We start from the raw sequence: 13,879 nt of genomic DNA, 5'->3' as shown, positions 1-13,879 counted from the left end.
TTATCGTACTTTATCATAGTGGACGACAACCAATGCCGCATCTGTAATGCTGCACAACATCCCGACAGCATGGATATTCTGTCCTCCACAACAGGTTTAGTCACATCTGTGACGACGTTGACCAATAGGTGCACAGAAGCTCTTGAGTACATAGCTTTCAAACATGGCGAAATGAAAGAAAGACAATGGCATTGGTGCTGCTAGGTGGAATTATGCAATGGCAACAATAATCCTGCCTTTATGATGTTTCCTCGACGTACTACCATGACAGAGTGAAAATAGATAAATACGCTTCGGTAGCCATTGTTTGTTTACACTCTTGTTTCTGGAAGTTACTCGCTAGTTCCACCTTCTCGATGACATCACGCAAGTTGTTAAAGATGGCAAGCGATGACTGGTCGTTATATCTGGTCGTGATATGTTTCTTGTCCATGACACAAAAAGGATTTAGGAGTCAAAATTGCATGATCTGACACAGTGACTATCGTAACAGACATTTTGATTGTGTAGTAGTCTGAACCCGGCATAAAAACATACATAATTAAAATAAATAAAAAAAGACTGTTAAATGTATATAATATGAGCAACTTACCAGATCAGCCATATTTACAACAGACTTGGCATAGTTGTTTGTTTGTCCAACGGAAAGGCGATGCTTCTTGTACTGGGGGAAAATGAACGTGAATGCATAGAACACTGGACTTGATCATTTAGATTGGTTAATAATTAGGTCGATCATGGACTGTCACATATCTTACCATTAAATGATCATTTATGACCATCAGCTCTACATATTTGGTCTCATCTGCAACACTCCGTGGATTTCGCGATACCTGTGTGAGAAATTTGACATTGTGCATTATTTTCCAGTAGTTTAAGGCTCTGATGAGTTCTGAGATAGTGACAAGGGATGAGGATTTCTGGTTCCCTTATGATTCTTTGAGTAGTTTTGAAGAAAAAATAAACAATTAAAAAGTGTGGAAAGTAATCTTAATGCATTCAATACTATCAGCAGCCTGTTATGAAATCTTAACAAAGCATTAATTTTAATTCCAAAAAACAATGTATCACACGTTCAGTCTGACATGCACCAACACATTTTCACGACAACAGCAAAGTTTAAAGCAGCACAGATGCACATACTGCAATTTTATTCCATCAACATAATTAGAAGAATGCAGAATAAACATCACGTCCTTCTATTCGAATATTTTTTTTAAAAGGAACCTGTTTTGAATTGGAACTGTTCTCGACTCCCAAACCTAGTGACAAACATGTTTCATATGATCACCCTGCAGCACGCAAAACATGCTTACTGCAGAGGAACAGCTGATCTATACATTAGTGCCATAGAGAGTCCACAGCCCTGCTCTAAATATTTCATGAGAGGAGCAGAGATGGTGAGAAAAAGATAGACAGACGAAACAGAGAGAGAGAGAGAGAGAGAGAGAGAGAGAGAGAGAGAGCAGAACTTACAACAGCATTGAAATCACATCAGAATGAATACTCAGTCAGACACACACAATGTCCCACAAGTGTTTTGAACACAGTACACACACCTGTCTCTTTTTCCTCCTGTGGGCGGCACTGAACAGTGGAGGGTTCTGGAATGGTGACTCTGCCAGATGAACTTAAACAAACATTAACTATCAGTATGGACAGTTGAACACAGAGTGTATGCAAACTAAACTAACTAATTTTGCTTTATTAATGATCCCCCATGGACCCTGATTTATAGTGTATAGTATACATGCTATATATATATATATATATATATTGTATATATCTATATATATATATAATGGTTGAAACCTGAACAGGAGAATGGTCCATACCTGCAGAAATGAAGTCCTCTGGGCCGTCCAAACTATGAGACTGATAAATCATGTGCACACGAATCTCCTCCTACAGAGAGGAAATACAGTATGATTATGTGTCAAATACTCCCACATAACACTTAGTGAATTTGATGAGGCACAGTGCTCAATCTGTATAAGAAAGAGATAGAGAGCATATTTAATAAAGCAACAGTCAGATTTCCAAATTAATTAATTACAATGTTACAATGGCCTAAACAAATGTTTAATATGTATAATATATTGTCTGAAACATTTTTGCTGTTTAATTAATTATTTTACCCAAAGGATCTTTTGTATCCAAAATTGTACCCAAATTTATATAGAAATATAACCAAATATATAACCACCCTGAGAAGTATTCACAAGTGTGACAGCAAGTTGATTGGGTAAGACCATTTAAAATAAGGTGCAATAAATAAAAATGAAGTGGAAGATAAACCTTTTGACTACTGTTTTTTTGCAGGCGCCAAAATACAATTTGATTTAAGCGAGAGGAAACTCCAGACTGCGTCGTTGAAAATAACAACACAATTGCCTTTTTAAATGCCACCACTGTGTTTATGATTCGCACAGTTATTTTGTGAGCGCGCACATGACGTCATGCAGCACCGCACCCGCACAGTGAGTTCTGCGCGCTCCTGAGAGTCCTTATAAACACAACAAGACACGACGGTACGGGGCCGCTGAGGATCACCGATTGTGTGAGAAAATGACGATTGTATCACCAAAAGAGTAATTTAAAATTCACTGTTAATCAGGTATGTGTGAGATATATTGGTCCTGACAGCGTCACTAAGATGAAATTAATGCGCAACAGGTTGTATCGTAAAGTTAGCAGTTAGCTGAAATTAGCTAGTTAGCGCTCGAATATACTCTTGAATAAATCATAACCAAACCAAACCACATCTGGAATCAAAACAAACCGTAAACACCAATGTTGAGCCCGTGAAATACAGAAAAAAATACCTTCAATAGAAGTAATATATCGTTTGTGATAAACTGATACATTCAGTAAGAAACTCCTGACAGAGATTCGATTGTCTCACATCTATTGTTGTAATGACATTTACACAGAGACATACATTTACTCTCCATAAACGGAGTAACGTTACACGTCTATTGTACATAAACTCAGAGACATTTATTGTAGTCTACATACACTCTACTCTTAGGTACATAACTTACATTAACACTTACACACTCGTACTTTTAACACGACATGTTTAAGCAATGCAATCATCACTTAACCCTTTTTTGACTCATCTTTACTGTATGTCTGTGAGGGAGGGTATATTACAGTAAGATTTCCAGTAGTCAAATCAAGTCACCCTTTATTTATATAGGGCTTTATAAAATACAGATTGTTTCAAAGCAACTTTACAGTGATAACAGAAAAATATGCATTGCATTTTGAATGCAAGTCAGTTCAGTGTTGATTCAGTTCCGTTGTAAAGATCATTAAATTAGTTAATTTCATCTATAAAGCAGTTTTGCAAAAAATGTCGTCATCGTCCAGCTCAGTTCAGTTCTCATACAACAGTACAGTACACCTTTCGTATTTCCATGCACTGGTAGTCTAATTCAATTTTCAATTTGTAAGCAAACTTTTGCAAATGACTCAAAACATGTTACCCTTTCTCTCTTCATTGTTCTTGGTTAACAATTTCCTTTCTTATCTCATCCCCACAAGGTTTCCAGTTTTTCCTGACCCCAGCCATGTCTTGCCGTGACATTCACGCCACCAATGCCTTCGCCTTCATCGTCGCGATGCTGTCGGTGGGTGGGTTGACCGTCGCTACGCTCATTCCTCAGTGGAGAACCACACGCCTGCTTACCTTCAACCGCAATGCCAAAAACGTGACCGTGTACGACGGCCTGTGGACCAAGTGTGTGCAGCGAGATGGTTCTACGGGTTGCTATTACTTCGATGCGGACTGGTACTCTAAAATAGATCAGTTGGACCTCAGACTGCTACAGTTCTGTTTACCTGCTGGTAGGTGCTCATGATGTGTTCAGTGACTTTGCTCGTCAGTTTATAGGGCCATATGTGTGTGTTATCGCTTTTAATTTTTCTGGATTCCATTTTAATGATTTAATATCATTTTTTAAATCTTAATGTCTAATCTTTTTTATTCATAAAACGTATCAATATATAAAATTATAATTTATTAACATTTTAACAATAATACTTTCCTATGAAATGTTTTTTTTTTCTGTTGTCTGCATTTTTCTGGATTCTGTTTATGATCTTATACACATTTATTATCAAAAATGGTGGCAGTCATATGATTGCATAATTAATCTTTTAAAATAAAGATCAAATAAAATGTTAACAAATAAAAACGGGTACTGCACGACAGGTTTACTGTTTAAAAAAAAAAAAAAAAAAATTAAATTGTGATATTCCTTAAATGTTTTTTTACTGTATAAATATTATTGTAATTATTTTGAGAAGTACATTCTACTGTACAACAGTAATATATTATTGTCATAATTTTCTTTACTTTTCTCAGTTAAACAACTTATTTTGGTGGATTGCAGTTAAGACCTTTGAGTGTCAGTGTGTGACGGTAGTTTGATCAAATGAAATGGTGAAATGCAGGTGTGCAGTGACTCGATAGTTCATGTCCTCGTATAGTGAAATGGCAGACACTGAAAACACCACAAGAATCACGCATGCTTCAAAGTGTGTAGTAGACGAAACTACAGTCTGTGTGAATGAGCGGCGCAGTTTCGCACATTCACATGCAGACCTCATTTTTAAATAGCAGTCTTTTTGTGATTTTAATATTCACAGACACAAGTCCATATCATAATTTGATTAAGTGTACAGCTCGACAAATTTTGCCACTTTTATGACTGGATTCCACATTTTCTGTATCGTGGAAATCATAGGGCCCTAAGTTTATTCTTAAATGTTGACGTCAACCTCTTCTCTGCACAGGTCTGCTGTTTTCCAGCTTGGCTCTTCTGCTCTGTCTCACTGGCATGTGTAAAACCGCTTGCTGCTCCAAAACTCCTGATGACATCAAGAACTCGCGCTGCTTGGTCAACAGTTCAGGCTGCCACCTAGTTGCTGCGATGCTTCTGTTTCTAGGTGGGGCCATCGCCATGCCACCCTCCGTCTGGTTCCTGTTCCACACGCGCGACCTTAACGAGCGCTACGAAAATCTGTTTGCCGTTGAGTTTGGGGTGTATGTGGCCATCGGCAGTGCTGGTGGTCTGATCTTAGCTGCTCTGCTGATGTTCATGTGGTATTGCATGTGTAAAAAACTGCCTTCACCCTTCTGGCTACCTCTCCCTGAAATGCCCTTAATGGCCAACAGCCCCTCCGCGCAGCCCCTCATGACCAACGGCTTGCCTTCTCCCATGACATACGCCCCCCAGAACTTCCCTCCAGCTGTTCTGGATGCCCCCGCTTTTGTCCCAGCACATGGGTACCAACCTGTACCGACACAGCCTATGCCGCCCCACATCTATATGCAACAGATGTCTGTGCCTGACGGTTATGGCTCAGAAGTTGGAGTTTCACAAGCATATAGCTACGCCCCCTCTCAAAGCTACGCACCTTCTCAGGGATACGCCCCCTCGCAGAGCTACGCCGCCTCACAGAGGTACGCTGGGCACCGCTATTCCACACGCTCCCATATGTCAGGCATTGAGATTGACATTCCTGTCCTTACAGACTGACACTGAGTTGGGGTGTTGTTCACAGTTGTTTTAAATCAAAGAGGTCAATCTGTTATTGTTTTTCTATACATTAGAAATTAGAAAATAGCTGTGATGGTCAGTTTGAAGTGAAAAAAATGGTAATATTGAAAGAAACGCCTTTATTCACTTGATGTAGCAGGTGCCTCTTAGTTATAGCACTGAAAATAGCCAAAAAGGGAAAAATGGTCATAAAAGCAACAACACAAGTGGAATTAGGAAGTTGAGCATCACTTTCTTAATGTGCTTTATTCTTAAAACACAAGCAAAACACATTTCTGTGTAAACCGTTCATATAACTCCACTGAGTATGTTGCATTCAATTTAGTGTGACTGGTTTATGTTTGATTTACACAGAAAATAATTTTGCTCATGTTTTATAACCCTGATGTCTTTATTATGCTTTTAAACCTCAATACTAACACTGAACTTATTGTTGATGTTAAGCACTGTATTAACTTGTTGGTGAATACGTCTACTAATATTTAAATATGATTATTAATTATTAGAAAGAGTCAAAGAGATGCAACCTACATTGACTGCTTACACTCATCTCTGTGGCTTGTATTAATGTCAGTGCCATGAAGTTCCACATTTGTGGTTTAGAGAATACGTTGCTCTATTGTTCTAAATTCTAATACCTGAACATCGTTTTTTTTTTTGCTTTGTGTGGTTGTTACATGACAATATGTGAAGGATAAATAATTTTTACTGCTGTGTTTATTATGATGTTTGAAATTGATTGAAACTTTTCTTTTAATTTCTGTTCTGTTTTCAGTTTAAAAATGGAAAAATGGTCAAAATGCTAAATGAACACTGACATTATAGGGTCTCTGTTTTTGTCTTTTTATACATTGAAGAAGAGCTTGCAGGTTTTAGAAAATGACCTTGTAGTTTAACTCATGTTACTCGTCTCTGCCTGATGCCTTTGAAAAGTTGAACTACTCTTATCAAGACTACTTCCACTTTTTGATTTATGCGTAGTAATGAGCCTTACATGAGCAACATACCTTTAATGAAACGCGTTACATTCCAGTCTCCTCTTTTTACGGCAAATGTTTTTGTTGTTGCTTTTTAAAGGTCCCACACCAGAGAAGTCACTGCGATGTAACTCGTCATAGTAATGTTTGTTTACTGTTATGTAGTCACATGTTCCATTAATGAAATAAGAGAAAAACACTAATGTCTTACAAACAAATAGTTTGTCTTACATTGCCTATGAAATATTGCACAGATTTATTTCATTTGGCCTTTTTCTGCAAAGCTTTGTTGCTAAATGTTAATTTTAATTCATGTTTTTTTACATAGTATATGGACTACTAATGTCTTGAATTCTCGTTTTATTAAAATGAAATTTATTGAATGACATGTTCTGCTTCGATTTGCTGAAATGCAAGACACAATTACTTTGCTTGGGTAAACATACTTGTAGACAGTGCTGGGCAGATTACTTACAAAATTTAGTCTGTTACTGATTACATGATGAAAATTGTAATTAGATATTTTAGGTAATGTATATTCTGACTAGCCTACCTTAAAATTACTTTTATATTACTTTTGATCTAACTTGTTTAAAATATTTCCCAAACTTGGGTTAATGAAAGAACTATAGGGGGATTGTGAGTAATGATTAATTAAATAAATGAAAAAAAAAAAAATGAAAGTGAATAAATTATTTTAAAATAAAAACTATCAAAATAAAATGATTGATATTTTAGGTTTTGTCAAGTTTGAGAATCCCTGCATTACATAAGCAAACAATAATAAACATGAAAACATTACACATTCAAAGTTTTCTAGGTTTGAAATATTTTTGTCCAAATTAGTGAAGGTCACTGAATATGATTTAGACATAGTGTTTACAACTTGCTGATTTACTCATATCATACATGGTGTAATTTTGTCCCCAAATTCAGAAGCATCACAAATTTATTTACATGGCCATGAATGAAGCTAAATGATGACACACATTTGGATTTTTTTAAAGGAAAATTTAAAAGAGTAAAAACAATAATTAGTGAGAATCAATACATTACAAATAATTTACTACTATTGTGTGAATAATATGTAGTCCATAAAAGATAACTAATCTGATTATGAGAATTTTATAATGTAATAATTATAAATACAAAATTTTTGGAATCTGATTACACAATCCAGATTAAATATAATCAGTTACTACCCAGCACTGAGTTATTGACTATTCATGATTATGTGCTTAAATATTATATTTCTATTAAAGCTCAAAAGATGAGGTTAGAATGTTTGTCAAAATAACATGAAAAACATTAAGATAAAAATTACATTGGAAGCAAAGCAAGAAAAAAATATTGATTATAATTCAATAAAAGTATTGGTTAAACCAATTGGGTATCCAATATTTTATTAATATTTTATCCAATATTTGTGTGTTCTATGTATTTTATGCTTGGTAGAGTACAATGTCGAAAGCATAGAGATACACTACATTCATGCAAATTCTACTGAAATCAAATGAAAGTTGCTTCTCTCGAGCACTATTTGTTTTATATGCAGCGTTGCTGCCTATGTAGAGTATTTTAAATGTGCAGTCACATTTACCATTGTTTGGCAAATTCTTGTGGGAAAAATCCAGTCATTTTAACGGGAATCCATGCAATAGGGATTTTCACAGGAGGGTGGCAAATTTACCCACACAAAATTTGAATTTGCCACGAGCAACAGAAAGCTGCTCAATTTGAAAGTGACTTCTGTGTGAGCTGTACATTGCTAAACTATTAATAAAAGACATTGGACCTTTTTTTAAAGAAGATAATTTAAAGAATGTTGGTAACCAGCAGTTGGCAGAACCCATTGACTTCAATAGTAGGACAAAAAAAAATACTATGGCAATCAATGAGTGCCATCAACTGTTTCCAACATTCTTTAAAATATCTTCTTTTGTATTCAAGAAGAAAGAAACTCATACAGATTTGGAACAACATGAGGGTGAGTAAATAATGTCCAACTTTTCATTTTTGCGTAAACTATCCCTTTAAATCAGTCACTTAAGTTATGAGGATCCATTTCATTCAGGATGCTGCTTCGGAAAGTTAGCAAGGCTCACTGGGTTTTGGAATAGAGCCAATCAGTCTCAAGACATTAAACAAAAGTTGACATGAAATATCCAACAACTCCAAAATTTAACAATTAAATCGCTGCATTTGGCAGAAACTTCTATCCACAGTGACTTACAGTGCATTGGAGGCACGTTTATCAGGCATTTCAAAGTCCCTGACCTTGCCGTTGCAAGCACCATGCTCTAGCAGCTGAGCTACAGGAACACCACACTCCTGCACGCTTCCACATGCTGCCAGTGGGGAATATCAGTGCGCTAGATAAGAAAGACGAGGGAGACACAGACCTCGTTTCTGTGGAGGCTGTTCCGCTCCACCCCCCATATACTCGCGTATGAGAAGCAGCATTTTGTGAAGGATTAGCCGTATAACGCAGATGGCCTATCAGATGTATTGGCTTAAAATAAGATGGGGTTTTCTGTATTGGATCAGAGGAGGGTGTGTGTGTGTTCTCTTGGGGACTAGATCATGAATAGAAAGCAGGTTGGGGGTTGGCACACTTTCTCTTTTTTTTGGAAAGTGTGTTAAGGATGTTGAGGGGGTGGGGTCCCTGAGACAATCTCACCCCCAACACTATCAGCCTGACTGTCCGGCAAGCATAAGATTGAATTAATTGTATATATCAATATTAGATTTTTATTTCATAATTACAAATTAAATTTGTGTATATCCAGAGAATAAGTTTGGCATCACAAACAACTACAATAAATTTGGAAGCACCTCAATGTATCTCAAAAGTGCTTCTTTTTTTTAATATATCTGTATTTACTATTTATAACTTAACATTAACCAGAATTAAATTCCTGTTAAATTTGTATTATTATTAATAAATATAAACAATAATAATATTATTATATTATAATAAAATACACTACTGTTCAAAATCTGGGGTCAGTTAGTTTTTAAAAAATAATTTTTAAAGAACTCTTAACAAGGCCGCATTTATTTGATCAAAAATACAGTAAAACAGAAGTGTTCAAAATATCATTATTAAAAAACATACATTTATTGTTAAATATACAATTTATTAAATAAATTAGCAGTTGTTTTTTTTACTGTGAAAGATTTTTCGAAAAGCTACACTGTAATAAGCTATCTGTAAATATACTGTATATTCTTAGCTATTTGGCTTAGAGTTCAAATTATTTGCAGCCCAGCTGACATCAATTGAAAAATATAGTTACTATATTTTGATGAATGATTGCAAAGATTAACATTATTACTTTGGAAACTTATGAATCGTGCATAAAATCACAAACATGATTAAGAAAGCAAACAGCGTCCACTTTGATTTCGTGTTGACTCTAGGTGGGCTGTTAGGCAGTGACCCTGGATGTACTGTGAGCTTTGTGCAGCATCTAGAACTGAGAGACGCTACAGAGGCCAAAGAGGGACACGTTTTCATGTCCCCTGCTGCAGTGTGAGGCGGATGACAGATGCATGTGCCATATGGTGAACAGGACGATACTGCCCCTCTAGTTTGTGTCTGAATGAATCAGATAAGAGGACTGCCCTGTTGCTGAGGTCACCAACACGCAAGGTCATGATATATAAAACATGACCAAACCATCAGGATAAAGATGATAAATAAAAGGGTGAGATGCTCATGAGACAAGCTGACGAAGCATTACTCAACAACCGGAAGACGACAACCATTCCACACATTACCACAGAGGAAAAGGCAGTTGTGTTGTGGAAAAAAAGAATAACTGGGAGGTGAACTAGGAATCAGTAACATCAGATACAAAAGTCTTGAGATTCATATACAAAAAAACTATCAAAAACTATTGCTCCCCATTATAATCAACTAATCTGTCTACTTCAAGCGGCGATTTTTTATGTAGCACTTTATTTTCGGAAATAATATATATAAAATTAAGAAAATAATTAAATATAATGCATTTATTAATTACACACACACACATATATATATATATATAATTTAATAGATGTATAGTATATACATTATATTGTGTGTGTGTGTGATGCTGAAGTGAATGTATTATATATTTAAATAACTTCTGACTATTACCTTATAGACATTTCTGATAGCATAAATAAAGATTTATAATACGTCTGTGACAGATAAAACAAAGCACTGACAGATAAAAGCAAACTGTAGATGGATCATAAACTCCCTTCTGTGTCACTAAGCAGGTTTCATTCTCCTATTCTCTTATTAATAGGAGAATGAAACCTGCTTAGCTTTAACATTCCAGCCTTTCACCTTTGCTCTAAATGACACAAATCTCTTCATTAGCATTTCCCTCTGTGAATCACTTAATGAATCAGATCACCATTCTGAGGTTAAGAAATGATATTTTCCTCTCTAAAACCTTAGTGTCTCGGTGACACAGCATTAGCTCGTCTTTCACAGATATGCCCTCCTCGTTCTCTGGGAGTGTTCATGTGGGATTCTGCCATTAGCAGATAATAGCTGTGCTTTTGCAGAGTCAGGTGTCTCTATCGACTGTGTGATGGGCTTATCGGTCAACTTATACCCTGTCTGTGCAGGAAATACCCTGTTAAACTGCTCTGGGTCATTTCCTTAGGAGATTTCACGTAGTGAAACTAGCTTCTAGGTTGTACGTCACACGCATCACACACATGACCAACGTTGACCAATAGTGAGCCTACGTGTGACGTGCAACCTAGAAGCTTAGCGTAGTTTCACTACGTGAAATCTCGAGGCCCACAGTCACAGGGAAGGAAATGAATAGTTGAATAAAGTCGTTATTTTTGTTTGTTTTTTGCGCACAAAAAGTATTCTCGTCGCTTGATAAACTTAAGATTGAGCCACTGTAGTCACTCGGACTATTTTAACGATGTCTTTCATAACTTTCGGGTCGGCCAGTTTCAATCCCTTAGAAGCCTATGAAGGAGTGAGACAGCTCTCAGATTTAATCAAAAATATCTTAATTTGTGTTCCGAAGTTGAACGAAAGTCTTACGGAGTTGGAACAACATGAGGGTGAGTAATTACTGACAGAATTTTCATTTTTGGGTGAACTAACCCTTTAAAACAAAAGTAGAGATGCAGTAGTACAGAAATAGTGGCCAATACAATCATTATTTTTACTTTATAGCTGATAAAGATATGGCGCACATTATAAATATATATAAAAAAATACAAATACTGATATAATGGCGATATAACTGGGCGATATAATGTATATAGAAGAACATTCTCTTTGTTTAATGCAGTAATCAACTACTTACACTCGTAGTATTCTCTCCTCCCGGTTCGATCATGTATGTGTGATTCCCATCAAAAAACATCCCACTAGAGAGAGAGGAAAAGAGAGAGATGGTGAACTGGTAAGTTATACAGTTTAGTGGTTTTTATACAAAAACATTTGATCCCAAATAGAAAAGAGAACACATGCTAAGCATCAGATTTATGAGCTGAATTGAGCTTGAATTGATTTTAAATCGAGTTTGTTAGCAGAATTGCAATTTAAATCTGAACGTAAGTAAAAGAAGTAGTATAATTAAAATTAACAGAAATTCACAGAAATTGTCCTTTTAGTCATTTTTAACTATAAAAGTGAATGCTGGCTTGACAAAATGTTAAAAAAATTAAAAAGCCTTGAAGTTTGGAGGTTTATACGCCTTATGGAAGTTAAAACTTTTGCACAACCCTTGCTCAATACTCCACAGTATTTATTGTAAACTGCATACTAACATAAAAAAAAACTTCTCAGGGTGAGATGCTCAAAAGACAAGCTGGCGAAGCATTACACAACAACAGGGAGAAGAAGATAACCCCATATTTCACACATTACCACAGAAGAAAAGGTAGTTGTGGAGTGCAACATTTTTTTTATCATCATAACCTCATCATGTTGCATGATTAATTCAATGAATAATTTGGTTATCATCTTGGACATAAAAGTGGTGCACAAATAATTAGCATATGGTAATGAGATTCATCCATCTAGAAGATGTTTCAGTGCTGACTCTCCAAATGCAGGTCATTCTTACACTTGTATACCAAGATTATACCTGAGGAATAATAAAGCATATGAAGACTGCGTGTGTGCGTGTGTGTGTGTCCAGACGTCTCTTTTAGCCTTGAGACATGCAGAGGATATCATTCTCTGCTCTGATGAAGTCTATCTCTTGGATCAATCAGTCGGTGACTCTCAGAGAGCCTCCAGACAGTGCCGAGACACTCAAGGTGACTTCTAAAAGCAAAGCATGCATTAGGAGGACAATACAATGCCCTTTAGCCTGACTACATCCATAAATACTGAGTGCTGCCTCTCTGGTACCTACTGCACAAATGAATCGTAAAAGATTTTTCAATGGATGACTAGAAAACGAAAGTTTATCAAGACAAACACTAGTCTCACATTGTCTTTCTTTCTTAAGGGAACATTTAGGAAACGAACGAACGAACGAACGAACGAACGAACGAACGAACGAACGATAGATAGATAGATAGATAGATAGATAGATAGATAGATAGATAGATAGATAGATAGATAGATAGATAGATAGATAGATAGGCTAACATATCTACATAACTTAATGCTTTAGGTCGATGATCTGAGAGCAGTTAAATAGCTCAGTCGATGAGGGGTTTTAAAAGTGTCTGCCGTATAGGCTGTCATCAGCAGCCCATGACTTTTAAGGACATAACTGTTTGTCTGGCCCGTAATATGACATTAAGATAAACCACCATAAAACTGCAGACTCAGCAGTTCTGCTCCCTCCCTCTCACACATACACACACTGTTCTCAACACACAAAGTATTTTCTCTCTGATGCACTAAAAAAAATGCTGGGTTGTTTTTTCTACCCAAACGCTGGGTTGAGCCTGTTGGGGTCATTTTGTTGGGTTATTTTGTCCATGGTTGGGTAGTTTTTGTATTACCCAGCCATTGGGTTAGTGGCTGGCTCAATGTTAATAACAATTGAAACAATACACCCCTCCGACGCAACAACCCAGTGGTGGCTTAATCTACAACAACCCAGCAGATGGGTTATACAGGCTTTTTGCATCCTCAAAGGTGCATTTCATCTGTAAAAGGGTTTGCATATTTTTTTGGTGTATTTAGTATTTACTGTGCTGTTAATCATTTTATTTAATGCAACGCAACATACAGGGATGAAATGTCAGTCAGCTGAATGTGTCAGTCAGCATCGGTCGACTAGCATGATGGAAACGCCTTTTTCTTGAATAAACAAATGTGATTTTTATTCATCATTAAAC

General features: G+C 36.3%; 2 protein-coding genes across 5 annotated transcripts in view; one reads left to right on the top strand and one right to left on the bottom strand.

Annotated features, from left to right (window-relative positions):
* Positions 1-13,879, bottom strand: part of adam22 (ADAM metallopeptidase domain 22) — a 61,389-nt gene that overhangs the window by 22,057 nt on the left and 25,453 nt on the right. For all 4 annotated transcript variants that reach the window (XM_056266168.1, XM_056266165.1, XM_056266167.1 and 1 more), the window contains exons 6-10: positions 11,881-11,944; positions 1,836-1,905; positions 1,560-1,630; positions 759-833; positions 593-664 (exon numbers count right to left, since the gene is read on the bottom strand). In XM_056266168.1, the coding sequence (XP_056122143.1) occupies positions 593-664; positions 759-833; positions 1,560-1,630; positions 1,836-1,905; positions 11,881-11,944 (352 nt within the window). The remainder of the gene's footprint in view (positions 1-592; positions 665-758; positions 834-1,559; positions 1,631-1,835; positions 1,906-11,880; positions 11,945-13,879) is intronic.
* Positions 2,466-6,930, top strand: cldn12 (claudin 12). The gene is made up of 3 exons (XM_056266169.1): positions 2,466-2,617; positions 3,550-3,852; positions 4,804-6,930. Exons 2-3 carry the CDS (start codon positions 3,576-3,578, stop codon positions 5,547-5,549), a joined length of 1,023 nt encoding a protein of 340 aa, XP_056122144.1. The 5' UTR covers positions 2,466-2,617; positions 3,550-3,575; the 3' UTR covers positions 5,550-6,930.

Source organism: Rhinichthys klamathensis, unplaced genomic scaffold, assembly GCF_029890125.1.
Source record: "Rhinichthys klamathensis goyatoka isolate OS25496 unplaced genomic scaffold, OSU_Roscu_1.1 h1tg000246l_1, whole genome shotgun sequence".
NCBI classification, from domain to species: domain Eukaryota; kingdom Metazoa; phylum Chordata; class Actinopteri; order Cypriniformes; family Leuciscidae; genus Rhinichthys; species Rhinichthys klamathensis.
Note: the sequence above shows the minus strand (reverse complement) of the source record. Positions and strands in the feature narration are given on the sequence as shown.

Coding starts and splice junctions, on each gene's coding strand:
- cldn12 (XM_056266169.1), top strand. CDS start 3,576: ATGTCTTGCCGTGACATTCACGCCACCAATGCCTTCGCCTTCATCGTC. Junction 3,853..4,803: donor ACAGTTCTGTTTACCTGCTG/GTAGGTGCTCAT, acceptor TTCTCTGCACAG/GTCTGCTGTTTTCCAGCTTG.